General features: G+C 42.6%; 1 protein-coding gene across 4 annotated transcripts in view; it reads left to right on the top strand.

Annotated features, from left to right (window-relative positions):
- The window catches only part of CCDC190 (coiled-coil domain containing 190), a 430,479-nt gene that overhangs the window by 232,739 nt on the left and 172,786 nt on the right, over positions 1-24,954 (top strand). For 2 of the 4 annotated variants that reach the window (XM_078659212.1, XM_078659215.1), the window contains exon 2: positions 17,212-17,412. In XM_078659212.1, coding sequence (XP_078515338.1) covers positions 17,223-17,412 — 190 coding nt within the window. In that variant the 5' untranslated portion in view covers positions 17,212-17,222. Of the gene's footprint in view, positions 1-1,608; positions 1,664-1,700; positions 2,055-17,211; positions 17,413-24,954 lie in introns of those variants that run through there. The other 2 variants (XM_078659216.1, XM_078659214.1) reach the window with 2 other exon arrangements.

Genomic DNA, 24,954 nt, shown 5'->3' on the forward strand with positions numbered 1-24,954 from the left:
CAGAATAAAACAGGCACGCAAACTTTAAGACTAAAAATACCTTGTTCCCAAATACCAATATTTGATAATTAATGTCTGGCAAACATAGTATTTATACATTTGCTAGGATATGCACGGGGATATGTTCCTTTTAAATCACCTATCCGAGAGTAACTGGGCACACATCACTAATCACATATGTGGACACATTATGTGACGTTTTAAGGCTTTTTAATGTGCTTAATGTTTTAATAACATGGAGAAAATTGATAATCACTTTTTATTTGTCCATTTTTTTTAGAAGATTTTTGTACTTGAAATGTTTTCAATTGCTTTCTGTCTTTTATGGTGTAATGCCCAAATGAAGATTTTGTAATGTAAAGATTACATTATCCACCATTGATTTTTCCACAAGTAATCCCCGAAGTAATGTGATTATTTGTATGCAACCAACGCAAACATCATGTTCCTTATCCGCATTTTCTTTCGAAAAGGATTTTTTTTCGAATCAGAAGCATTCATTTGTTCTTCCTCTAAATCCCAGAGAGCTGCCCAAATAGTGTATACAGCATTCCAAAAGTAATCTGTTACACGTTACATTTGAAAACTAGTCACTACAAGGTGGTTTCTGCTACAGCGTTCGGTAATATGACGAGAGCACGGTTTTCAACAGACATTATAAAACTAGATTAGATTTGTTTGCACAGTCCCAAATGCAAGGAAGTCTTAAAGATTCTGACTAGGGGATAAAAGCAGGCAGCGCCTCGAGGCTGTTCACTGATGCAGAAATTGCATACATTCACAAAAGGTCACATTTCCAGCGCTCATCTCTAAAATAAAGGAATAAACGTAACCTCTGTTGTAGCCTCTTTGCGTTTGTAACAAGCACTACTATTGGTACACATACAAAAGTTGAGTTTACAGACCTTTGGAAGATGAGAGGTTGAGGAAGACGTGCTGGGTTCATGGCAGTGACCCATGGGTAGCTCACTGATCGCTGCAGCAAGTGCATGAACTTACCGAGCTACTCCAATAGGGAGCCATTCTTATTGCAAAACCAACTTGATTAAAGTATACAGGCAGTCTCTCAAGACCTGTCCGTAAACAGCCCTGAGCCCTGGTAAAAACGACATGTGACTTAGGCGTGCTATAGTTCAACTTTGAAAAGTTACCTTCACAGTCTGAGGACTCATTTTTAACTTTTCAGCCTTGGGCGGTAACACAGACCCTTGTGGTGCAGTGGGCCCCACAACCACCCAGGGGCCCCCTAACCTTCACGCACACAACTCCAGGCCAATGTCTGTGAGATATGGGAGACCCAAGGTCCCCTCACCACATTCTGCAGGGGGGGCACCATTTTGTGGTTCGCCACTGACTCCATGCCCAGTTTTTTCAAGCCTCTACCCCCGGCTCGGCTCACAGCATACACTTAATGCACTTTACGAGTCATTGTTGCTGCACACGGGCCTGGTTACCAGGCGATGGCTTCCAGCTCTCTCTCCCTTCCAGCCACAAAGGGCTGCCTATTCTTCTTCCTGGCAGTCAAAAGTGACAAAGGCGCAGGGCCAGAGAGTACAAAAGGAGCTGCCAGGGAGGCATACCTTCATTCCAGCCCAGGCCGCCTAGGCACACACAGCCTGCAGCCAGGACCAGCCCGCCTCCGGCTGTCTGCTGGGCCTTGCAGGTATCTATCCTTCATTTCACTGCAGGCCCCAGGTGTGCACAGCCAGGGCCAGGATCAGACCACACCAGGCTGTCTGCTGGTTCTTGCAGAGTTCCAGGTCCGCATTCAGGCCCTTTGGGATCAGTGAATGGAATTCAGTGATCTATCTTCTATTTTGTATATTTTGCCTGGTGGAGCTGACTGCACTTGGACACTTCTCTTCCTTAGTCTTGGTTTGGTCTGTGGAGATTTAGAGGGCAGAAGGGACTCTAAGGCGGACCCTTGACCCTTGATGCAGACCTTTGACCCTTGGGGCAGACCTTTGACCCTTGGTGCAAGTTAGAGCAGGCTGCCTAGGCTTTAACTGGTGCCAACATCCACAGCATCCCACAGTGCTCTATAATTGTACCAGGTAAGTGTCACCCAGGGCTCATCAGCTTATAAGATGAATACTATTAACTAATTGCATAGCAAATGCCGCATACTAACTTGCCTCAAATGAATATGATGGGTGCTCATTTTGTTACCACTGGAAGGATGAAATACTGAGCCATGTGAACTGTGTGAATGAATGCTGTTGTTGTTAGCACAATGAAATTAATTATTTGTGTGCCCTTCCAGGCACAGTTATTTAAAGAGGGCTGTCCATGGATCACACTGTTTGGTTAAGTTGGAAAGGTGCAAAGCTGCGATTTAAATAATAATTTTAGCCCCTAGACCAATGGCTTGTTTCTTTCTTACATGCACATTTGTGCATTGGGCAGTCATCAATGAACTATTGAACTAAGCAGAAGAGAAGGTACTTTTAATATTTTTTTTTATTTTTTTTATTGAAATCACATGTTGTGTGGGCTAATGACTCTGACATTAATGCTGTTAAAAACTCCTAGCAAACAAGCATCGGCAAAACCAACAGGTGTGTCTTGCATTTGGAGTCCCGACTTCAATATTTTTTTTAAAGTCGTGTAGTCGTCTATAGTTCATTGAAACCTGTGCTCCCACAAAAAGCTTTACACTTTCAAAAGGATAAACTTAGGCACACGACACATATTTGTAATTGTTCAATTTAAATAAAGACCAAGACAGGGCTTTAAGTGAGATGAAAAAACTGGGGGGGGGGGTCTCTCAAAGGGGTGTGGCTGATGTAATTAGGGCGTGGCTAAACAAGTAAGCTAAACGTTTGTGCTGAGCATAGTATCCCGCACAACTGGTATTTTGCAGCTTCTGTCAGGTTATATGTTGTTACCACGAATTCCGTTGCAACGCATGCCTTTTCCACGCATGCGTTACCACGGAATTCGTTTTCCCCTCATCTTCTTTGCCACGTCGTTCTTACGTCATAAAGAGGAAACGGAAGTTTATTCCGCTTCCTCTCTTATGACACTGTTTTTTTCGGCACGGCGGGATCGTTTTTTTATGGGGGGGGAGACCCCCCCCCCAACCCCCCTTTTTAATCCTTCGGTTTTTTTTTTCGTGGTAAATACGATCGTTGAAGGCATACGCGTTGGAAAGACGTTTACGTGGTAAGTGCCTCGTTGTAAACGTTACGCGTAGTACTGCCTTCGTTGTTAATGATGTTTCCCCTTCTGTCATTGCATTCAGATATTTAACACAAGTTAAATTACACCTACAGCAAGCCAGGACTATTGGCTTTGCCAATGGTTGTTAGTTGCATAAGATAAATGAGCAACAACTATGGCTGAGCTGTATATAATATTGAAAATGCTTCAGTCCTGAAATGATGAGACTGTGAAATAACTACAAGGGATCTCTTTTGAAGTAACATCAAAGGCAGTGAAGGGTGGCACTGCTGCAGTGCTGCAGTGAAGGGTGGCACTGATTTTGGTCATCCTGAGAGTGAGGGCAAAAATGGAAAGCTCGATAGAGACGCGTCTCAGCACCTGCTTTTTAGAACTGTCGGTGCTGAGCACCGGCAGGACCCGGCCCACTTAAAGTCCTGGGGTAAGAGGGCTATTGAAGTTGAAATGTGCTTCGGACTCGATTGAGTAACGCGCAGGAGTTGCTAAAGTGCATATGTGCTGATATGCCACGACAGGCAGTTATCGGAGGGTATTCTATGTGCCAGAGACGCCATTTTGGACTTGTGGTTCTATAACATAAAGTGCTGGCGTTGATAAAGTTCAGTCACACATTTGGGTCAATAGAGTAAAGTGCTGGCACCATTAAACTGCATGTAGGCAGATGGGTTAATCATTTCTCGAGACAGCTCTTTATGGGGCCAGAAGAGACACTCAGAGACCTTCCAGTTAATGAACCAACTTTTGTTTAAGTGAAACAGTTTGAATCCTTTGTTCTGGATTCAAAAATACCCAGGAACTTCGCAACCCGAGTGTTTAAAAATGTATTTTGCGGGTTTAATGCTGCGTTGAGGGCTGGCCAAATAATTAAAAAGCCTGCTGGAATGAAAAAGCAAAACACAAAACCATTTGTTTCATTATGCAATGTATTTTGAGGTTAGGAATTTAACGTGATGACTGTGTACTTTTAAGATGCAAAAAAGCCCCTCATGCATTTAATTGCGGCGCAGGCACTCTATAATTAGCGGAACGATACAACAACAGTCAATAGCGCGAGGTGAGGCAGTTACTTCTTTGGGCGGAATCAAAGTCCAATCTATGTATATTTTAAATAATTTATAACAGTAGGCCATTAGTCAACTGTGCTGCAAAGAGAGACTACAAAAAAAATAATTATTACTTTTGCAACCAAAGATAGTTCTCTGCTATTTGTACTATCTTAATTATCTCACAACATAAGAATTTCCATATTTTCCAAAGGGATCCGCTCAGTCACGACGCAAGCCCAATTATCCCACGAAGCTGATGATTCTGAGTAGGTATTGTTTTAAAGCAATTTAAAAGCACTCGTTTTAATAAAAATTTGGAAACTGAATACACGCTAGAGTGACTCAGCACTAGGTGCATTGGTCCACTGAGCTATTTGTGCAGCTTGTATGTCAATCACTTCCCTTCTTCTGTGATACAGCAGCAGTATCTTGGTCTTTTTTTACACACATATTGTTTTTTGCAAAAGTAAAGCGTTAACAGACTACAATTTGAGAGCTCTGCGGGATATGCTCAGGATGACACAGTGCGTCTACAGGGTGGCGATTAGAAATCGGATGTAAGGGTTCCGCAGTCGACTCTACCCCCACCACTTCCTTGCAGTGTGCCCCGATCCTTGCAGCTCTTGCCCCGCCGTTTCCCCACATTCCTGTTCAGCCTGCCAGGCAGATGAGGTTGGTTAACACTTAAATGCCAGGCAGGCTCGCCTTCAAGTAAATGTTTGTTTTTAGGGCTCGCCTATTAATATCCCACAGGGATATAATAGGCGATCCCTATTGGGGTGAAACCAAGAGCTAAACTAAGCTCTCAAAAGCAAAGCGTTTTCATCAAGTGCACGTCCTCGTGCACGAGCTTGCCCGAGCCTTCCAGCAGCATTTCTCCTCCCCTTACCATTTGCTCCTGCCTCCGAGAGCTTCAAAGGGATCTGCTTCCCCGCCCACTGCTTCACACTTCACACTTCACGGCCGCCAGGCCATCAGTCGCATTTCTCCTTCCTTCGTGCCCAGCCCCCCTCCCAGCGCTGCTTTGTTCTAAAGTCCATCTGAGGCTCCTCTTAATCTCGTCCATCTTCCCTTTCTTTCCCTTGCCTTCGATCCCTTCATGCCCTCTCTCTTCTACCCGCCGCTTTGCCTCCCCTCCCTTCTTCTCTCCTCTCTCCTCCTTTCTCGTTTATTTATATTCCGTAAATCACTTTATCTTCCTGTGCTATTCTCCCGCCACCCGCATGTCGCTGCTTGTTTAATAATGCTACTGAACGGTTTTGGTTTTATAAGATCTGCAAAGTAAAGTAAACTGTAAAATTCCTTTGATGGCAATTTTCAAAGTTCGAGGCAATTAAACACTCTCCAACCTGAAGAATTATATGCTGTAAACATGTCAAAAAGGATACGGTGCCAAGATTTGGTCTAACAGCCTGTCTGGATACCTTTACATTTAGAACTTCACAGCTCCAGACACCCAGAGACGCCCAGGCCCACTTGCCATGTAAACGCTGCTCGAGACTTCCCTCATGTATCAGGGCTCCAGTGTGCATTTCAGTGTAGTGTTCAGTCCCAGATATATCCCTTATATCATCTGCAGATAAGGCATGGCTCTGCGTCCACAAGCATTACAGATAGTTGCCCTTCACTCAGAGGGCAGCCGCCAAAACAAAGTACACAGGGTCACTTTAGCAGAGCTGTGCAGAAATGTGGGTGGCTAAAAGGCGTGGAATTCGGCAAATTTGACACAGAGCAAAAATGCACAGCAAAACATATTTTTAAATTGCTGTTTGCAAACCTTGGCTCCTTTAATGAGCATTCACATTTACTAAACGTTGATTGCCATTTTAAATCATCCAGTTTTAGCACAGCACACAAACAACTTAACGGAGGGTCACCCAGGGGGCAAGATTTATTTATTTTAAATGAGTAAGTAAAAAATTACATTGTGGTACCAAACTCCAGCTTTGCAGTTGGGCTTTTCCATGATTATCATTTTGGAGCACTGTGTGCGTTCACACTTTTGGTTAGGTATTGTATTCGCTAACCTAAAAGTAAACAAGCATTGGCATAGCCAATAGGTCTCGCTTTTTGGACCCTATAAGTATTTAGTTATGCAGCAGAATATCCTTGGTGCAACAACACCAACTGTTGCATGGCTAAACACTTTTAAGGTCCCAAATGCGAGACCTATTGGCTATGGCAATGCTTGTTTACATTTTTTATTAGCTGGAACTCGGCCCGAACATATTGGATCTTTTTACACGAGCACCGGTTAGATTTCACGAGGACACATTTATTTTTGGTAGGCATAAAAAGATTAACTAATTTGCCCAGGATTACAGGATGTTGAGCAGACACCGAGACTTGAACCTCGGGCCAGATGTACATAGACTTCCGTTTGCGATTTCCTAATAGCGAGTTTTTGTGATTAGCTATTGGGAAATCACAACTAGTTCTGTACAGCAGTGTCTTTTACACTGTTTGCGATTTCCAAATGGCTTACAAGGGCCTGAATCATTAATATTCATGAGGCAGGTCACAATGTGCAACCCATTGGGAATGTTCGGCACTCACAGGGATGGTGGCCTGCTGGGGTCAGCAGACCACATTGTCTGTGACTGCTTTTTAAATAAAGCAGTTTTTTATTTTGAAATGCAGCCCGTTTTCCTAAAAGTTGAACAGGATGCATTTAAAAACCAAAATTGAAAAGTTTCCTTTTCATTTTTGAAGAGTAGGCAGTGGTCTGTGGGACCACTGCACCACTGCCTGATCAAAATAAAATGTTGCTGCCCAAATTCACAAAGGGAATGGAGTCCCTTGTGGACCCCTTCCCATTTGCGAAAGGGTTTCCACCAATTTGAAGTTGATGGTAACTGCGAATGTTTTGCGGCCACATTCTGGTCTCAAAACATTCCTGTTTCCAGTGCGACTCGCTATTAGGAAGGGACGCCCTACCTAATAGCTACTCACAAACCCAATTTGCAATTCTGTAATAGCTTACTAAATCGCAAATAGGGCTTTGTACATTAAAAATGCTTTTCTTCGTGTTGCAAACGGCTCGATTCTGCGAATAGCGACGTTTGCGAGCTGAAAAAAGCTTCATACATCTGGCCCCTGGTTCCCCAGTTTCAAAGTCGGTAGCTCTGGCCGTTATGCCACAAAGCACACTTTGCGCGAGGGTCCTGTCCTACATTCTAATTACATTTGTATAGCAACTTTTACCTATAACTAGGAGCTGTAGCACTTTGGTGGATGGGTAGCAGGCTACTCCTTGGGATGCCATGGATGGAAGAGTGTGCATTATACCAGCTATGTTGAAAGTGCAGATGTTGTGCACGAGGACCAGAGCTGTGCATTTGTCTTGTGTTTTTGTCCCCTGTGCATGATCTTGTAGGGCATGCTCCATATTGTGTGGGATGTTCTCAACTGTGATGTACCTTATTGTCTTTGATTAGGGCTCCCGGTTTTATGGTATTTATTTTTGGGACATTTCCGTCTGTATTTATCCATATTTATTTTTTGCTAATTTTATCTGTATTTATCCATATTTATTTTGGGTTTTGTGCAAAAATGAAGCTGAAATGAGTATATTTTCACATTTATTTAACCGAGAAATATGCACTCATGCTTGAATGCCTGCCAGGTTTCAATGCTGTGAGCACCAGCAGAAGATAAATGAATGCACTTATATGAAAATATGCACATTTCTGCATCAACCGGCGGCATATCTACTGCTGTTAAAGCCGCTTTACTAAAATTCCTTCTTTTTTAACGCCATTACCTATCAATCCACACAGCTATTGGCCTTACAGTCATGGCAGACAGTATTTAGAATTACTCTAAAAGCAACCCAATTTCCGTTTTTATCTACATTTAAAAATAAATACAGACAAGAAAATGAATGTTTTCCGTCTGTATTTATCTGTAAAAACGGAAAACAGGGAGCCTTATCTTTGATGTACCTCGTTGGTTAAACTGTTTTTTAAGGGGATGTGCTTTATTATGCTATGGTGTGCTTTATTGTGTGAGTTTTTTTTTTACAAAGTGCTTTATTGCGCAGTGCTGCACTTTATTGTGCTATGTTGTGTTTTCTTGTATTGTGCTTTATATATGTGGTTTTTGTGATGGCCTTTATTATCTTCTAGTGTGGTGTACTTTATTGTGCTATAATGTGATTTATTGCGGTATGTCTGTTATTTTCTGGCGTGCTTGAATGTGCTGCACTTAACTTACTTTTGCTGATGTGTTTTCTGTTGTGTTAACTTCACAAAATAAAATGTTGGATGGAGTGTTGAAACTTTCCAAACACTCACCCCAATCACAGATCTGGGTTCATGATTGTTATTTTGCTTGCCGCGTCACCCCAATTTGGACCCAGCCATATGCAAATCAGTCTTGACCCCGCCCCCCATGGGAACAGTCCAGTCCAAACTCCGTCCATAATTTTATATGTTGATGTTGCCATGTGCGCCCTAAGTGGCTAAGGGCATGCCCAGACGTGGGTCCCTTGCATGCTGTGCCACTTGATACAATCGAGCCTGGCTGATGAGGGGTGATACCCCGAAAACAGTCCCAGGGTGCTTGTTTCCAGTCCAGAAAGGACCTGGATTGGCAGTTCGGGCTAGACTGTTCTCATGAGGCACAGGGTCAAGCCTAATTTGCATATGGTAGGGTCCAAACTGGGGTGACGTGGTGAGCAAAAGAACGATGAATTAAACCCAGATCTGTGCCTGGGAGTGAGTGTTTGAAAAGTTTCAACACTCTGTCCATCATTTTATTTTGTGATGTTGCTATGTTCTGTTATGTTGCCATGCACTTTATTTTGGTGTAGATAGTGTCACTGTGAGTGTGAAACACTTTATTGTGAGTCGTGACTTTCTAATACGGCTGTGCTTTACCGTGCCATGGCGGTCCTCTTTTTTAAGTTACACACTTTACTGTGCTGTGGTGCGCTCTGTTGTGCTTTGATGAGCTCTAATGATGCGAGACGTGGTCGTTTTTTTAAATATTTCTTTCATTTGCATTAATGTGTTGCAATATTTTTCCTGTCGCTGCTGTCATGTAAGTTGTTGTCCTGTGTTGTGAAAACTAAACTAAAACTAGGCAGATAAAATGCTTTCTCTGTCTCCTACGCATAGACCTGCCTCTTGCGCCGGGAAACCCTTTTTGGGTAGCTGTTGCGCAATATAAATTTAAAAACGATTTAAAAACTAAACTTGTGATATAAATATATCCCAATGTGATATACTTTGTTGTAGTGTGCTCTGGATGCTAGATTGTCCCGTGAAGTGATGTATTTTGCTGTGAGTTGTTTATTGTGCTCGGTATGCTGTAATGCACCATGACGGTTGCATTATTCTGTGAATGGGAATTTTGTTCTGTGATGTAACCATTGCGCTTGGGTGTGGCGCAGCCCCGCGGTGTTCATGACGGCTCCCGGCCGTCATGAGTCACGGTAGGCGTGTGCTCATGACGGCTTGGACTCGTCAGAACTCCCACTGATTGATTCGCCCGCACAGGCGGGGAATTAATCGCACGGGGCGGAGTGGCAACGTTCTGACAGCTCCAGGCCGTCATGAGCACATGACTACCGAAGTGGTTAATGTTGTGCGATGTGCAGTATGGAGATGTCGCGGGGAGCATTATTTATTGAGCACGTGGGGTGGAGGCAGGCCGGGCTGTTTCCCCTCCATTACTTCTGCCTCCTCCTCGCCTCTTCCGGTCTCAACTGCCACCGGGAGGGCACGTGCCGCTCCCCTGGTCACCGTGAATTGCTCCGTTTTCTCAAGAAGCCAGGCGCACACATGTATTGTTGAAACCCAAGCCGTGTGATGAATTTTTAAATTAAAGAAGTGTTTAGTTTTGGCACACCAACAGCACTATACAAACCAAGTTTGGTTCTAGTTCTGAGTGGGGAGGGAGCGTTTCTTGTCACAAAACACGCCTTGTATGGGCGCCCTTCCAAAATGATTTTCCTCGAAATGAGGCCATGTTGTCCACTCCAGAGTCACCCCTTTGACTTCTACTCTACTTGTAACCTCAGGAATGCTACTCACTGTACAGATGGCCATGTGTGTGCCCCTCAGGTGTTAACATGTGTATTTCTCTGTAAGTACACACATGTTTTAGCTGTTAATTGGCTTTATGTTGCAAATCGACACAGTATCACATTCTGCAGGGAGGCCTCATCATTTTGCGTTACCCCCTGTAACACACCCATGTTATTAAACGGATGATCATATTTCCATACCTACTCCATAATAAAACGCACGTTAAAGAACACGGCGGACCACATATGAAGTCTTGCAGTCTATTTTTTACTATCGTGTTTATCTGGAAATCCGCCTCGTTTAGGAGTCAGGTACTGCTAGGGATACATCTATTATTATTGAACGTGCAGTGGTTCCAGAGCCAAGGGTCTGAAGGGCACCCTAATTCTGAAGTTATTTTGCTACCTAAAGGAGTGGTATTTTCCTTACTTGTATGAGGGCTCCATATCTAGTGGGATGAAGGGGGCCCTCTTGAAGGACTGGTCGTGGGGCCTTGAGGGTTCGAGGCCCCATCCCCATAGGGGCTGCAGGGACTTGACCAAGAAGGAGTCTGTAGGGCCAGTGTTATGCCTCAGTCTAAGGAAAATCAGAAATCGCCCAATTTCTTACCATTTAGGCCAATTTATTTTTTATGTCCGGGAAAGGCAGGACATTCTAAAAAGTGCAATCACACACCCTGAAGGATGTCATGCTTCAACATTGGGCCTGCTCCTCGTCGGGCCGGCGCTGCAATGCCCCACGGGCACCCGCGAAGGGGCTCTTTGGCGGAGATCTTTTGTTGATGAAGCCGTAGGGTGAGTGCGGGTGTGTGGGATAGGTAGTGCGGTGAGTGTGAAGATTAAAATAGGCCTAGAGCAACCCTACTTACTAATGTTTTTATTCCCAGGGAGCATTAGCCTAACTAAAAATCGGGAGCCCCGGCTGGATGTAATGATCCTATAGGGCTATTGTGGTGCATAGGGTCGACATGTTTCATGCCAAAGAAGCAACCTAAGGGGTCTGGTGACACTTCATCCGGACCAAAAAGGGATATGATAGTACTCTAGCACTACCGCAATACTGGTTCAAGGATTCGTATAGTTGGCTAGTAACCAGATGCAGTTGGGTAAACCGGGTCCAATTGACCCCTAGGTAAATGGGGCTTTAATGACGGGATTACAGAGCTCTTCGTTGCTCCAATGGCAAGGAGGCGATGCAACTAGCTCCAGTCCTACCCTGCCATCAGAGCAACTAAGTGCTCTGTAACCTCTTCCGCTCTAGCAAAGTATTCTAAATGTAGTCAATTTTTTCCCACCGCCTTGGTGGAGGAGAAAATTCTACTGCAAGGGCAGATGCAAAATCCACCACCAAACCTTTCCCTTACAACGCCAGTAGCTCTAACTCTAAAAAGATGCGAGACCTATTGCATTACAAATGCCTGTTTTTTTGGGAGGAGGGTGGTTGGGGGTGGGGCGGGGGCAAAAGTGCCTCTTAGGTACTTTTGGACATGGGCCCTACCCCCTCCATGGCCCTGACTCCTCCTCACACAGAGACATTTTAGTTTTAGTTGGCTGGTCTGCATGTTTTATATTGCATGACAAAAATATTGCATCCACTAAATCAAGCTAACCATCACCTAACAAGGTAAGTGTATGTTATAACATATGCTAAGCCTGATGGGGGTGATTATTAGTTATATGTGGCTATTCCGTAAATGACGATATAAAGTAATCCTTGATTCAAAATGTGATCTATATTTTGAAATGTCAATAAAAATTATACTTTAGAACAAGAGAAGTGTAGGTAAGTTGATGGGGGTTACAAATCGAAATGATATACTTACCTTGACAATGTAGCGGTAGGTAATGTAGTGGACGCACTATTTCAGTAGGTTGATAATATTGACCTCAATACAGTGTCAGACAATCCAGTTATTGGCCCAGATTGAACCCATTTGTATTTGCAAATTTCAGGATCATAGAAAAATTGAGAAGCTGAACTCACCTAAGCAAGACTGAGTAACATGTGCCTGGCCTCATATCCATATTTTTAGTACTTAGTAAAATATATTAAATAACCGTCCCAGATATATAAAAAACGTCAAAATATTGCTAATAACACGTTGGATATTTAGTTTGGATAAAAAGGCTTCTCTTGATCAGGATCATCCTTGAAGGGTCAGTAAGCAGTGAGTGTGTTGCCACGACACACACATTTGAGCTTCTGTGACTGTCACCATCACTAACTCTTCCTTTTCCAAGTAGCTTTCCTCCTCTGTATAATCCGTCAGAAGATCATCAGTCTCCTCTGCATTACAAACTGCAGGTGCTACACCTGGTCACTCATTATGTCTGCAATAAACACTATGCACCCCCAAACATTACCATTAACAAAAATCCCAATATGTTCTTCACAAGGCATCAACATTCAATAAACATCAAAAGCATAATTAGAAACTTAAATCTGTAGTGGCACAGCCACACCACTCATAACGAGCTCCTACATCATATCCAACTCTTGCCACATAGAACATAGTAATTCAACACACTCTTCCAACCAAATATACAGGCTTGTTTGTAATCACCTAAACACTTTGAGAGCTACAATGCGGCACAGGTGGTAGGTGGGTGCTATGCAAATGCTGGGTAACATATTATATGCACTGAAACACCTACTTAAAAGTATACTTTGACTCTTGTCCCCATAATTGATTCTAGTTACCGCTACTTAGATCAACCACTAAGACACTGCAGTACTAACTGTTCTCGCCACCAAACACACCACCTTCATTGATCCACCCACAGTAACATGCACAAGATATAGCAAATGGATAATCAAAATAAACCCCTCACGTCCTAACCCTCCTTGTAGTGTACCACCATAATACAGAGTTTTAAATATCATCCTACAGAAATATTGCATAGAAAACAATGATTACAACAATATTGTGAATTTAAGTACATTGAAGGAAGTCAAGGTTTGCTATTCACAACTCCATATCTACATACCTTGCAGCTATATCTTCATCGCCCCTACCTTCACAATATTGTAGTAGTCAGTAATCTGGATGCAATATTTTTGTAGGACAATAAATATCTTCAAGGTTCATAGATGTGGCGTGAAGAGTAGCACATCTATACTTGTCTTTACGGTATAGTGATAGCTGATGTTCTGGATGCAGTATTTTTGTAGGAGAGTGTTTTTGTTGTCAATATTCTTACAAAGCGCCCGCACTAATGCACACACATCCTAAAGTACACCTCCATCACAGTAAGTGGCTTGTTCTGTTTGCATATTATTATACTCTAATAATCCCAAGAACTTCAGACAAAGAAACCTTCTTTATAGATCTTGACTCAAATCTGGATTCTGTTCCACTATCTACCCCTCGTATGTCCTCTTTAGTTTCAAAGCTAATCTGAAGAAATATCCACGAACCACTATCTTCCACCAGATTCTGACAAACCACTGACTCTCCAGTACACACTCCCTTTCACCCGTGCCCCACCCACTCACCTATATACTGTCTCTCTTCAACACCCACTCTGCTTCAAATTAACTTCTTCATCTCACCTCTCTCATAAAACAGATTTGCATATTTTAAGTAACCAGCCTGTTGCTTGTTCCACCAGTCTCCTTTACCTTCAATTAATAAAACTACTAGCATCATTGTCTAGGAGAGGAGTCTCCAACCTGTTCTGTAATAAGGGATACTTATGAGCAATGAGAATTATCCTGAGCTACTAATAGTGTTATAACATTCACCAGATTACATTAGCGGCTACCATTTGCAAAATTACAAGCAGTGATCACCTCCATTCATCAGGCACAGCTGCAAGCAGTAATGTAAAAAAGTATTTGCTATTGAAGAAAGCCTCTTTGTGCATAATTTATGACAGCTTAGCTACAAAGCCCTTGGCACACAGTTAATACTACAGGCCCGATTCGCAAAAGTAATCTGAGACAAAATCCTAACTTTACGACTTTCGGTATTCACAAAGGGCATTTAGGAGTAGTAAAGTTAGGATTTTGTCTCAGTTAAATTTAAGACCAAAACTTAAACTTAAGACCAAAACTTTGTTTCAGTTAAACCTAAGTTTTGGTTTTAAGTTAAACTTAAGACCAAAACTTAAACTTAAGACCAAAACTTTGTCTCAGTTAAACCTAAGTTTTGGTCTTAAGTTAAACTTAAGACCAAAACTTAAGTTTAACTGAGACAAAATCCTAACTTTACTACTCCTAAATGCACGATGTGAATACAGAAAGTCGTAAAGTTAGGATTTTGTCTCAGATTACTTTTGTGAATCGGGCCCTGCATATCCAATGCCTTCTCATTTATCAATGAAAAATCATCCATAAATATCTTTTGAAAATTCTGTCATTTTATTCCAAACTTGAGCTTACGAGTCCTGAAAATGCACACATTTTGTTTGAATTTTGCTATACATGTATGAATTCAACCAAGCCAAAGCTTCTAGTTTAGTAAAGTGGGCTGCACGCAGGAGAGCTACTTACAGGTAGCTGGAGAGCTACCAGTAGCTCATGAGCTACTCTTTAGTGAAGTCTCGTCAGGGGTCTTCAAATATCTTATCTTACTCTTGAACTACTCCCTTTTCATTGGCTCCTACATAGAATGCTTTTAATCTGTGGCTGTACTACAGCCGCAGTCCGTGCAGGTAAGAGCGGTGGGGCAGGGTCGGGGCCAGGGGGATTTCGACTGACGGCGACGAGGGGAAATGTATTATTTATTACATTTTCCCTCGTGGTCATCTGTGAAATACTGCCCCCCCAACCCAGCCCCACGCTCTTACCTGCACAAGCTGCGACTGTTGTACTACAGGCCGCGACTGTTGTACTACCTTCGTAAAGGAATGTGGGCATAACCCTCCCTTACCATCTTATTTCTGCCCATCACCTTAGCTACAATATATAATGCACGGTGATCTTGCACAGAATCACAACAAAAGTGTCCCTGACATGTTGGAACAAAACTCCTAGCATGTCAGAGTCATATTGTATCATTTATTGATAGTTCAAAATAAAATTGAATTATCAAAATACTTAAAAAGTTAACAGTAAAAGCAACAATAAAAATAGCAATGAATATGATGGTTAAAAACAAATATACATCAACATTTTACCTTCGGCTATTTCACAATTCATCATAACTTCACCAAATCCAATACCCTATGGTAATCGATCTGTCCTGCTATCTATTACATTTTTGCCTCACTGACCATGCAATGTAATTGCATTTATATAGTGCTTACTACCCCAGGCGAGGCATCAAAGAGCTTACTCTGGAACTCAAACAGGATTAGTGGTGAATTACTAGACGGTGGTCCCCCAATTCAAACAGGGCAACTCGATAACTTTTTAAAGTACTATTAGAGATTTTAGATTCTCATTGACTGTGGATATCTACTAAGAGAAAGGTTTTTATATTTTACTATTCGCAACAGAGACAAGTTTACGGTGGGTGTATTTTCGCAATCTCAATAAACCGAGTGCTACCCGCTGGATATTTTAGATGGTGATATTCTTGTGAGGGGAATATCCTTGTTGTCTTGAAGAAAATGGTTTCATATTTCATAAACCTCAGAAAAACACGTTGACGCATACTGCGTTTTAGATTTGAGGCACAGTTGATCACATTAGAAAATACATTGATTTCTGCTACGTGGCGTTTATACTGATTCTTACAAATTTGCCCGAATTATTGACAGATGTATGTTTTCTCTCCTTTACATTATTGCATTTATGTAGTCTTTATGTATATATAAATGTTATGTCTCCTTTTTATATTAATGACATTTCAAACTCATGAAACAATTGCAATTCTTTTTTATACATTGATGGGAAAAAAGTTCTAAATTGGAGATATAAAGATTTGAGGGGCATATTACCAAGGGCAAGTATCGCCGCTCTCTCTGCGAATTGTGCCGAGAAAGCGGCGATACAGCTAGAGCCCTATTACCAAGGGCATTTTAAAGCCTGCCCCAAGCCCACTTTGCATGTCGGCAATACACATCGCTAATGACATGCAAAGTGGGTGTTCCCCCGTCCAACCACATGAAAAATGTGGTTGGAGGTGGGAACACCCTATTACCAAGGAAGGCGATGGGAGGAAAAGACCTGCGATAAACTCATTTATCGCAGGTCTCCCAACGCCTGCTCTGACCAGGCGTTAGGCATTGATAACATGGGGGTGTGGATCATAAAGCTGAATCCACCCCCCCCATATTATCAAGGCCTACATTAGCACGTGAAAACAACATTTGTTTTCATGCGCTAATGTGCCATATCGCCGACTATCGCCGGATTTCTATTCGCCTGCCTGATGTGCATTGATAATTGCGCGCTGAAAAGGCGATGAAATCCTGCGATAGCCGGCGATATGGGAATGTGCGTTGTGCGTTTTCCAACGCATCCTCGGTAATATGCCCCTGAGTTACTGTGCAGCAATCGACTCATTCAAGACTGGAGGTGTGAATGTGAGGTGATTGGATGTCTGTATGTTCAGTTAACTGAATACAAGTGGTTCCAAATGGAGTTATTTACGACTGGAAAGTCTAGTGCGGAGTTCTGTCCCTTTGGATTGTGGGGCTCCTCTCTCTGCATTTGAAATAATGAAAATGTAACATTCCTTGGAGGTACATATGGCAGCATGGGCCCCAAAGTGACTGCCGGAGGCTGGTGGGAGTCACCTCTGGGGCGATGATAGGGAATGTGGTAAAGGGAAAATTCTTACATCAATGAAGAAAAGCTTTAAGTGTGGTGAACCATCCTCTACAGGTGTAGGATAGGTGTTCCCTTCACTGGTGACTGGGCAGTGTGACCACCAAGTGTAAATGGCCCTCAGAGTGTTCATCGTTTTAAGACTATTGGCCACTATTGACCACTGCAGTTTGTTTCGCATAAAGAGATGGTTAGCAGGGGTGATTTGACATAAAATCATGTCTGTTTTTAAGCCTTCGCAGAGATGCAGCGGTCGAACACACAGGGCCAGGCCACGGATAAGCAATGGGAGATCGGTCGCCGCGATGACCGGCGGACAGACGTCAGGCTCTCCCATGGCCTGCAAGACATCGAGGAAGCCCGGAGGTATCACATCAACAACATGGCCTGGGAGAAGAAGCGCGTGCAGCAGGACCTACTGAGGATTAGGCAAGGTGAGGTCACGTGCTTCCCTGAGGGGAGGAGATAGGGGACAGAGGAGCGGGGCTGCTGCTGCTCAGAGAGGGATGTGGTCTCATGAGCCGGGGGAAGGGCGTGGGGGGGTGGAGATAAAGACATGGGTCATTCTAATGTTGGTCACTGAGAAACCCTCAAAACGGGGTGGGCAGAGGGAGAAGGGGATGGGCTGCTGTTGGTCTGGGAGGGACTGAGGGCCTTGTAGCAGCTGGGATTGCGTAGAAGGGGTGACTGCGGCCGCCCGCGGCGCACGCAGTGGGCCCTGTAATAGGGCAGCCCCCTTAGTGTCGCATTATGCACATGCCCTGTCGCTGGGACCCTCTCCTTGGGAGTTCCTCCTAGGTCTGGCGCCTCAACTGCGTAATTTCCGGTGTGCCGTGAGCTGGGGACAAGTATTTATACCTGTCTGAATCTGCGGCAGCTCTATGAGGAACCTTGAATCAGGGGAACCCTGGGCACAGGGAGAGGGAAAAGAAACTGGGTAGCAGAAGAAACGGTCTGCTGGTGCTCAGGGAGGCCCTCAGGTCTACTGTGCTGGTGGGAAGCCACTAGGATTCCCACCACTCCCAGTTTATACTGGACAGCCCCTGATTGATTTACATTGAAAGATTTGTCCCACGTGGGACGGACAGTGAAACAACACTTATAGGGTATTGGGTTTCAGATCCAGAAACTGTTGTTTTTGTGTGCATAGGAATGATGTGAATCAATAACTTAGGAAATCAATCATTCACTTTTTTTTTGTTGCTGAATTATTACTCTCATTGGCGAACCTTGAGCTTACCTCATAGATTTCGGACCCATCTACTCCAAATTGTGGGTCTCACCAGCACACCCACACGCTACACTTTTGCTCCCTTCCTTTACTTGCCTGAACTTTTGTAGCTAACCCACAAAATCTGGTTAGCTGGAAAAAGATGTATGATCCTAACAATGGATCAAGAAGCAATTTGCTTAGAAATACAATACACCAATGCAGAACACAGACAGGAAAGATAAGCAACAATAGAGAAGGAGTAAAGAAAAAGAATGCCCATATGCAAAAGACAATTTCTGAAAGATTATCACAAATGTATTATATATTATAAAACAATTAAGATAATAGCGCTCAATACAGTATGCTGGTATACAAACAATACATATCACAAACCAGATAGGTGGCAAACGAAAAATACACGTTACAATAAAGAAACAGAAACAACATGTACAAAATTAATGTGTCCTTCGTTAATTTTATGGCCACATAAGCGTCGACTGCGTTTCGACCACTGTAGAGTTACACGGCCATCATCAGGACTGAGGATTCCATTGCGCGTCACAAACAGTTCTATTTAAAAGTGCAATCCAACCTTATTTACTTGAGTTGGTCAAAGAACAATTTCATAATATCATTAAAATGGGCGAGTATGACTTCAACCCGTCCCAGAGAAGGGTTAGTTTCAAATTGGCTGCATCTATCTTTATGATTACGTCCGTACTGCTGCTGCAGTACGGATGTGCTCGCATACTGCTGTGTGGAAGTACATTGGTGATTTGCTCACCTGGTTCCGGACATTATTTTCCTAATCATAAGGATAGATGCAGCCAATTTGAAACTAACCCTTCCCTGGGACGGGTTGAAGTCATACTCGCCCATTTTAATGAAATTTTGAAATTCTTGTTTGACCAACTCAAGTAAATAAGGTTGGATTGCTCTTTTAAATAGAACTTTTTGTGACGCTCAATGGAATCCTCAGTCCTGATAATGACCGTGTAACTCTACAGTGGTTGAAACGCCGTTGACGCTTATGTGGCCATAAAACTAACTAAGGACACATTCATTTTGTACATGTTGTTCCTTTATTGTAACATGTATTTTTCGTTTGCCACCTGTCTGGTTTGTGATATGTATTGTTTGTATACCAGCATACTGTATTGAGCGCTATTGTCTTAATTGTTTTATATATAATCTGTGATAATCTTTCAGAAATTGTCTTTTGCATATGGGCATTCTTTTTCTTTACTCTTTCTATATTGTTGCTTATCTGCCCTGTCTGTGTTCTGGATTGGTGTGTAAATATTGTATTTCTAAGCAAATTGCTTCTTGAACCATTGTTAGGATTATACACTGACTGCCCCTGGTTCAGGTGTGTTGGGCTGCCCCTGTGGTTGGTAATGAGCTTGAAAACGATGCCACACTGTTAGACCAAATATTAGTAGATCACAAATAATGGCCCCCATTGTTGCCGAAGGAAGAATGGTACCCTTAGGTGGGTGGCAAAGGAGGGCAATTCAGTTACCGCTGAGTAAGGACTCAAAGACCTTCCAGGGAAGGCAGAGAGGGAAGAGTGAACAGCATCACTCTTTTCCTAGTTGTCTAAAATACAGCATTTCAGACTTCAGTTCTTGTCTGAGTGCTGCAGATAGATATTTTGGAGTTTTTAATGTCGGTGTATTCCACTATATACATTTGTTACTTGTTTCTTATCTTGAATTTTGGTGCCAGAGGTGACCTAACCTCACTTTAACACATGTGTTTTGGTGTGTGGTCTTGCAATCTGTTTGCCTCTTTGCATTTCTGTCCGCTGTGGGATCTATCTAGCTGCACCATGATACCACCAGTACAGTGTCATCTTTAGGATTTTGGGGGGAGATGGATGAAAAATATTTTGGGGGATCCTGTTTGGAATATGTTTGAATTGTATTACTCCCATCTGTTTGCTCATTCAAGCCCTATGTTGCCTACCAATATTGAATTATATGTTAAAGTTGAAGATACAGAAGTGAGATAGAAAGTTCACTTTCCCCGAGGAGCCCATTGGAAGGGCCATTGCCCACTTTGCCCATGCCTCAAAACGTCTCTGCCCCATCCCAGGTGTGTGGAATCTAGGACCCGACGCTATTTCGTTGGCACCAGATGCTGTATGAAACTAGAGAACATGCCTGCATTTGCGGCCCACTATTCAGATGTTTTGCTGATCACCTTTAAGCTAACACAGACATCACTGACAGAAATACCCTATTGGACAAAGAAAGTAAGTAAACATAAAGAACAGACTATTTCTATTGGCTCCAGTGCCGGGGTTTCCGCCTAATTTCGCATTTTTGGGTTACTTGACCTTTCCTACCCTGGCCAACACCAGGCTCAAAAGCTCAGCCGTTTCTTTTCATGGCTGCTAGTGCCTCGCTACTAATACCCTTATGAGCGCCTGCCACCCCCAGATAAGTGACTAGATAGTTATTTTGTCTTTCTTTAGATACCGCGGATAGCACAATGTCTGCTTCAAGGCCAGGCTCTGCCGGCTCTCTGTTAAAGAATTGCCAAGTCTCACCAGAAGTCATGCACTGCTGCATCCTGGCTAGTAACAGCAAGTGCTGGTGCTAGCCAGGGGGACAATGACCAGTAGACTGGTTTTGATTTGTTGTGCTCCAATCTGGATGTTACCAGGGGACTACCCCACTGTGTCCCGGGGTATCACCTGTATACCAGTCGATACACCGATTCCGCTGTAACTACAACAAGAGATATTGTGTTGAATTGTATTGTATTGTAATTGCATTTATATCGCTCTGCTTACTATCCGTGACGAGGCGTTGAAGCACTTTTTCTGCGAGTAGCACGCTATTCCGAAAGGACTGGTGGTGAATTAGTATAGTGAAATACAAAAGTAATACCAGTGGTGGATATGTTAGTCAGTTATTTGGATTGAGAAGGATAGTGGAGGGATAGAAGAGGGAAAAAGGTTTGCATTTATAAAGCGCTTACTACCCCTGACGAGGAGTCATAGCGCTTTTTGATTGAGTAGCACGCTACTCCAGGACCCATAAAGGATTAGTGGTGAATTAGTATAGTGAAATATGAATGTAATTTGAGTGGTGGATATGCTAGACGGTTATTTGGATTCAGAAGGAAGAGGGAAGGGTCTAGAAATGTATTTGATATTTTGGGGAGTTTAAAGCCATAGGAGGGGGTTTGGTTGAGTAAAGGGGAGGTGGAGGGGAGTTCGTATAGGGAAATATGAAAGTAATATGAGTCGTGGACATGATATTCTGCTTTTTGGATTTAAAAATAATATTGAATACTCTGCACTCACATCTGACATTACCCCTATTGATGACTGGATGAGAAGACATCTGTAGTTATTTATAAAAAACAAGAAGGTTTGAAAGGAGGTTCCAAGGGAATATTTAAAGACCTCAACACAGTTACAACCCCCTAAACAGAACATATAACTACAAAAGAGTAACTGTGGGTCTAGAAAATTGTCAGTGTCGCATGCCTAAGTGTGCCCTGATAAATTGCCTGTATATATCCTATGTGTGAATATGGAATACAACAGGACACTTCCACAGTATGTAAAGTTACCATCAGTTACCCATCCTGTGCCGCCCTTTCCATCATTTGGGTCACTTCACAGAGTGGAGAGTCCACCGTGCAACCACTTCACTAGAGTCTAGCTGTAAAGTGTGTGGGCTCATAAAGTTGTTGACTGGCAAGTATTGGTAACTGGAAGCAGTGCATAAAAAGATTGTGAGTGGTGAGAGAAAGTGCTCATATTAAAATTGGAGAGTGGACGCACAATACATTTTATTCAATAGCCGTACACTTCCAATAGATAAAAAACATATAGTTAGTGCAAAGGGTCAGTAAATGCAACAAATAATTACTGACTAGATGTTTATGTCACTTCAAAATATGGGATGTGCACAGTCTGTAAGTTTAACTAAGTTATCCGTGCTCCATGGGTATCACTCTCCTCCCTGAGTGTACTCGAATAATCCAATGGTCGCAGGACTATTACAACATAGTCCTCTCACCCCGGGCACAAGAAGATTGCTGGATCTCCAGCTCTGATCAATGCAAACGTAACTTCGTTGTGATTATGTATATGTGAATTTATTGCTTCATCATAATCCACATTTATCGGAAAGTTCACATATTGAATATTTCATTTGACATCGTTTGTTTGGTTCCCAAATTAATTATATCCAATGCATTTCGGTGCGTCTAGCACCTTCATCAGGGAAATCTGTAAGTTAATTAAACAAAACAAAAATTGCTTTAGCCTGCAGTATTACGTGTGATTCACAATGTTTAACATTACCACCCTCTTTGTATCTGACTACGTTAAATTTCAAAAATACATAACATGGTTCAATAATTATTAACACGTGAAACAGCTGCCACATGAAACGTTTTACAAACTTGGTTCAATATGTGCTCGGCGTTCAATGATACAATGTAATGCTACTGCTGAACTCGCACTTCGGTGTTGATGTACCAGTTAACCGCACACTTTCATGTTAACGTTTCTAAGCCGCGCATCGCTTGCATGCATTTATGCTGGTTGTGCTAAACTTATAAGACGCGGCTAGCTTTAGCGAATGCTAGTGCTCTGAACGCTCACCTTGTTAGTTGTATAAACCGCTTACGCGAACTCCATGCTGTATTTTCTAATGGCGCCGGGGTCAAGTGTGTTCATTTTTCTACCCGCTGTTTGACGCATGCGGGTTGCTCTACTTCGTTTTTTTTACTCAACTTTATTAACGCTGCCTGAACGTTGTGCTGGCGATGTACGTGAATTTGACTGCGCGCCCTTACTATGTGGTGCCTGACAGGTTTAAAGAATGTGTAAGAAACTTCATGCAATGTGGTGTTTCATATACGCTGTGGGTTTTTACAATTCGACAAAGATATACGCACTAAATCATAAATAGCACAAAAATTCAGTTCGATCATTAAGCCCGTTGGGCTTCAGACTGTTCAAGTAATAAATCCAGTGATTCTCTCTTTTGAGTAGGTTTTTCTTGTTGCTTGTGCCCTCAGTTTTGAGCACAATTTCCAATATGCAGGCTCGCAGTTGGCTTATGTGGTGCTGTTTTTCCTTGAAGTGGACTGCCACCGTTGATTTTGTTGATTCTGTTCTTATGTTACTTTTATGTTCTGTGAGGCGCGTTTTTAGTTTGCGCTCAGTGTGGCCTACATACACTGCGCCACAGGGGCATTTTAACATGTATATTATGTTCATTGTGTCGCATGTCCCATTGACTCTTAACGGTATTTGGAATCCTTTCATTGGATGGGATATTACATTGCCCTTCATGATGTTATGGCAGCTGCTACAGTTCATACATGGGATGGTTCCACGGTAAATGCTTTTTGGAGGTCGCTCAATAGGATGCTTCAACATTCCTCCTAGATTTTTTGCTCTCGTGAATGCAAACAGTGGTTCTTCTGAAAAGATGCCTTTAAAATCCACTTCCAATTTCAATATTTGCCAATGTTTTCTAATGATGTTCTTGAATTGGGTGCTTACATTTGAGTATTTACTCACACATGTGATTCTCTTGGTAGCCTCTTTTGTTTTGTTCGTTAATAGTTCATCTCTGGATGTTTGTTGTGCTCTAGTCAGTGCTGGTTGTATCGTTCGTTCAGGGTGTCCCCTGTCCTGGAACCTTTTTGCCATAATTGTCAATTGCTCTTGACATTCTTGAGTTTGCGAGACCACTCTTCGTACCCTGAGGAACTGTGAATATGGCAGATGTGTCTTCAGGGGTATGGGGTGATGGCTATCGAATTTCAATAAATTGTTTCTGTCGGTTGGTTTTCGATAGAGGTTGGTTTGAAATTGATTTTCATTTCTAGTGATTTCTACGTCCGAAAACTGGATCTTGGTGGTGCTCATTTGCCACGTGAAGCTTATCCTTTCATTCCTACTGTTCAATCTTTCCAGTTCATTATGTAAAGTTTCCTCGTCGCCTTTCCAAATTAAGAAGATATCATCGATGAATCTTACATACATCGATAATTGGCTGGCCCATTCCTGACGTTGGTAGATATGTAGGTTTTCAAAATCGGTCATAAACAAATTGGCGTACGCCGGTGCGGCGCAATTGCCCATGGATGTACCGCTCCGTTGGAAGATGTTTATGTCGACATGTTTCTGCAGTTATACGATCCTCACTAGGTATCTACTGCTTCATCAGGACCATTGTGAACCTTGCTACTGCTTCAAGACAAAGTCTAGGTGAAATAGTGAAAAAATGATAAAATATCTCCAGATTCGTCCTCTCAATACTCCTGTGTATAGGAAAGGTGTCCAAACGCAGGACCCTATAAAACATCTAGGCAGTCCATACTGTAGTGACTGTTAGTAACTACATTTTAATATTGGAGGTTTGGGTAGCACCCGAATAAAATTGTTAGTACCCTCTCATCCAATTTTAACTACACTTTTTCTTATTATTTTTTCACACTTACTTTTGTGCACTGCAACATCAGTCCCCCATGTATCACGTGTACCAATATCCTCTTAATTGAGTAGCAAGACCATAATAAGACCTATCTGACCGGTTAAGGGTTCCTTTACATACATCTGGACCCTCTACCGTGAAAGTGAATTGACACTCCTGATTTTGGTCTTGTTTGGAATCCCAAATGATGAAGGGCGGTTCCGTGTGGTGACTGATGGGCATCCTTGGTTGACCACTACGGGGATGACCTTAGATTGTTATACACATGTTTTAGTGAACATTTAGGT

This window comes from Lissotriton helveticus, chromosome 1_1 (assembly GCF_964261635.1).
Source record: "Lissotriton helveticus chromosome 1_1, aLisHel1.1, whole genome shotgun sequence".
Taxonomy (NCBI): domain Eukaryota; kingdom Metazoa; phylum Chordata; class Amphibia; order Caudata; family Salamandridae; genus Lissotriton; species Lissotriton helveticus.